Source organism: Otolemur garnettii, unplaced genomic scaffold (genome assembly GCF_000181295.1).
Source record: "Otolemur garnettii isolate 467f Iridium unplaced genomic scaffold, OtoGar3 scaffold00057, whole genome shotgun sequence".
NCBI lineage: Eukaryota > Metazoa > Chordata > Mammalia > Primates > Galagidae > Otolemur > Otolemur garnettii.
The window spans coordinates 11122859-11127257 of NW_003852452.1; the positions used below are offsets into that span (position 1 = coordinate 11122859).

The 4399-nt window shown below is 39.4% G+C and overlaps 1 protein-coding gene and 1 pseudogene across 1 annotated transcript in view; both read right to left on the reverse strand.

Moving 5' to 3' along the window:
* The window catches only part of YARS2 (tyrosyl-tRNA synthetase 2), a 7842-nt gene that overhangs the window by 839 nt on the left and 2604 nt on the right, over positions 1-4399 (reverse strand). Inside the window, exons 2-3 of the mRNA XM_012806765.2 lie at positions 2901-3084; positions 2194-2364 (exon numbers count right to left, since the gene is read on the reverse strand). Of these exons, the coding sequence (XP_012662219.1) occupies positions 2194-2364; positions 2901-3084 (355 nt within the window). The remainder of the gene's footprint in view (positions 1-2193; positions 2365-2900; positions 3085-4399) is intronic.
* On the reverse strand, positions 3999-4237 carry LOC111726206 (annotated as a pseudogene).

Below are 4399 nucleotides of genomic sequence, written 5' to 3' on the forward strand. Positions count from 1 at the left end.
ATGTGGGCAGCACCTGTGGCTCACTGGGTAGGGCACCAGCCCCATATACCAAAGGTGGCAGGTTCAAACCTGCCCCGGCCAAACTACAACAAAAATATAGCCAGGGATTGTGGCAGGTGCCTGTGGTCCCAGCTACTTGGGAGGCTGAGGCAAAGGAATTGCCTAAGCCCAGGAGTTGGAGGTTGCTGTCAGCTGTGTGATGCCACGGCACTCTACCAAGGGTGACAAAGTCTCATTACGTCACCCTCAGTAGAGTGCTGCGGCATCACAGCTCATAGCAACTTCAAACTCTTGGCCTTAAGAGATTCCCCTGCCTCAGCCTCCCAGTACCAGGGACTACAGGCGCCCACCACAATGCCCTACTATTTTTTTGTTACTGTTGTTGTTTAGCAGGCCCTGTCCACGTTCAAACCCACCATGTGGCCCCTGCCTTAACCACTGAGCTATGGGTGCTGAGCCTATTAACCAAAATTTTTGATAGCATATGCAAAGTTAAATTGGTTTTGCAGAAGTTATCATCCAACTAATTCAATGAACACTATGTACTAAATGTAGATACTATCAGAAACCAGCAGGGAGACAGATAATTGAACAGTGGCAACACTGTTGGAAACCAATAGCAAAGAGAAACATAACTGAACAGTAGCAACACACTGTGATTAAATGCTGGAAAGCATTAGAAGTTGCTGGAGGAGCAGACTGAATACTGACTGGCTATGGGCTGGAAATTTTCCTGAAAGATGAGACTAACCTGACTGGGAAAGTGAGTAGCAGTTACCTCCACAAATGGCAAGGAAACACGGGATTAGCTAGAAAGGTGAGATCTGAAAAGAAAAGCGGGCTAGAGCGTGAAAGGCCCTGGGAGTCCTTAAAAAAAAAAAAAAAAAAAGATGGTTTTATTTGAATGTGTTACCGAAAGAATTGAGAAACTACTAACAGGGTTTTATAAAACTCAAAAGTAAAAGATTTCTTATTCAAAGACAGAAAACCTTTCTTTTAGGAAGTATTATTTTTGGCTGTTTGCTACAGTTAGCAGATCATGTTCTGCTTTTTTAAATGCACAACCCTATTTAGTTTATACAATATAAAAAATACAACCAGTATTACTTAGAACCCTGGCTCAATTAGGTGTGGTGTCATCTTAAGTAGCAATGAAACTTCTGGTATCAGCAAACACATCACAGGAAAGTTCAGAAGAAAATGAAAAATGCTTTCTCAGTGAGGAAAATCCTTAGAATCAGCGACTCGCTGTTAAAGGACCCCACTGTCTCCCTTTGCATCACCTAATGGATGTTTGAGGCACCAGGCTCAAATTCAGTGTATGTTAAAGAAACCAGCATATTGGAGAATCAATAGAGTGGAGTGACAGGTGATGCAAAGGGAGACAATCGGGTCCTTTCTCCGTGTACAGTAACTAGTGCTTTTTAGGATCAAAGCAAATAATCCAAAACAACCACAAGGGCAGCAGCACCTGTAACGTGACAAGTGCCACTCATACTCGTGGCCATGGCGGCTAACTACTGGACTTAGGCTAGAACTCCCGCCTGCAGATGAGGCAGCCAGGATCTACCAGCTAACTAAAGCTTTTCCTTCTACCTTTCACCGCTCATTTTGAGCTAAGGATCATTTACATGTCCAATTACTTTTTGGAGAACATCTTATTTATTCCCTAATAATACCACCTAACTGAGGAATTAACATATTCTCACTTCTAGAATAAAAAAAAAATAATTCTTACGGGTAATATTATGTTGTTTATCATTTTCATAAATTCAACTAATATTTTCAGTAGGTTGGTAGCTGTCCTTGCCCCCCAAAATAAAGGATACAGAGTGAGTATGACAGAGATTGTGTGAATCCATTTATTCAGGGCCTCTGTTTCTGAGACTTCACTCTGAGCTGATTGTTCCTACTGAACAATGTGGTTCCTCAAACACAAGACTTTTCCAATGTTGGAGGAAAAACTGTAGTAAGAGATAGTATTGAAGTACTGCACCTTATAGAAAATTTAAAGTATTTTCAACGATTAAATACTCTGTTTTCATTTTATTCTTGGACTAACCTAACTTCTATAAGGATGAGATGCCATGAAAGCATTATCAGGAAAACACCCTCTCTGGAAACAATTACATGCTGTGAATTGTAACATTTAATGATGCATTAACTACGAATGTAAAAGTTAAACCATCTTACCCTCTGGGACCATCTGGAATAGCATTTGCTTTGCGGCATGTATCGAGGACGTTTGTTCCAGGGTCCAGAACTAATTCAGAAAATGAAGCTTCTCTGAACAACTCTTTTAACTCTTGATCAGACATGACCTCCAGCGCATCTATGCTATTATGATAAAGGGCTTGTGTACACCTGAAAAACATATTTTAGGATCCATATCATGTAATTGCTTATTTAAATACATGTTCTAATATCCATCAACCAATTATGGAGTGCCCAAGCTCCAGACTGAAACTTTCCAAAACACCTGCTTTGTATAATTCGTCTTTCTAATGAACAGGGGCTATTTTAAAATACTTAGACAGCATAACCCTAAAATAGCATACCTTCTAATTTTTCCGTGTCTGTCAACTAAACAACTATCCTTTTTTTTTTTTTTTTGAGACAGAGTCATTCTGTTGCCCTAGTGCCATGGCGTCAACTTAGCTCACAGCAATGTCAAACTCGTGGGTCAAGCAATTCTTCTGTCTTAGCCTCAATAGCTGGACCATAGGTGCCTGCTTCAACACTCAACTAATTTTTTTTTTTGGAGATGGGGGGTCTCAGCTGGTCTTGAATGCCTGAGCTCAGGTGATCCTCTCACCTCAGGCTTCCACAGTGTTAGGATTAGATTACAGGTGTGAGCCATGACACCCAGCCAGCAAGTATTAATTATACTAAAAGGCTACCTTTTGGCAGAATCCAGCCCATCTTGTCCATGAACAAGCTTTGTTACTTCTGAAGCAAGTCGCTTCTGAGGAACCCGCTTTTCTGGCTCTTTGATGTGCAGTTGCATAAGGTGGTCAATCTCTGGAAGGGGCAGAAAAGTGAAGAGCTTCAGGTACCTTTGGGACAAAGCAATGAAAGTGTTAACTAATTTTTAGTCTCCAGCTCCCTTACTTTTTAAAGAATATCTGCTTACTTAATTCCAGTCCTATCACATTCCCTTCTTTGCCCTAGAGATAAGCACTGATCTAAGTCTGTGTGCATTGTTCCCAAGCATGTTTTTATACTTTATGTGTATGTATCTATAAAGTACTGTGTGATTTAAAAACTGACATAAATATAAATATGTGCATATTCCACATAACAATGTTTTGCTCAATGACAGACTATATAACAGTGGTTCTCAAAACTGTAGTATGTATTTTTACCATCCTTTTTCTACATTTAGATACAAATACTTACCATTGAGTTACAAGTGTCTACAGTATCCAGGACAGTAACAAGCTGTACAGGTTTGTGGCCTAGGAGCAATAGGATATACCATCTAGTTTTGTGTAAGGAGTACGCCGATGTTCACACAACCACAGAACTGCCTAATGATGCATTTCTAGGAATGGATCCCCATTAACAGATACATGACTGTAGTATCATCCTATATGTATCTTCTTTTTTAACATTTTTGTGGTGAAATATAACACATAGAAAAAAGCAATGAGAAAGATTCAGCTTAATGAATCATTATAAAACAAACATCTATGTAACTGTCACCCTGGTTAAGAAATACATTAACCCTACCTAAGGAAGCCCAAATATATCAAGTACTCCCACAACCCCTCCAAGTTAACCACTATTCTGCCTGTGATGGACGTTGTTTTTCTTTATTTTTATATGATTGTGATGATAGGGCACTATCAAAATGACATTTTTTTCACTTTTTGTTGTAGGTATTATTTGTTTTCTCATTAATTTGTATTCTTCTAAGAGTTTAAGGCAATGTGAATTAATGCGAAAATCACCTTTATCTTTTTAAAACTTTATATATAAAGAATTAGCACGGTTTCTTTCACTGTATTGGCTCCCTGGATAATCCATTCAAGGAAGATTACTTAGTTCAACCTAATGAACCCAATGTCCTTCTTATACTGACGGAAACATTGGTGGCACACATTGAGACCATACTCCCAGATCGGACAGTGTTGGCAAGAGTTAAGAACCCTGGCAGAATTTTCTCAGGTGGCTCCAACACAGCTGCTGGTGACCCATCTTGCTTTCAAGAGGGCAATGAAGTAAAAGGAGCTCAGAAAGTCATCTTTAAAGTCATTTGTGAGAGAAGGAAGACAAAGGGAAAATAAGGGTAGCAAAGTTTAAGATGAGAGGAGTGAAAAAACTAGAATATGCCAGTAATACAATCCTAAGGACTTGATATAGATCACAAACTTAGCAGCTCTGTTATCTAGCCAAC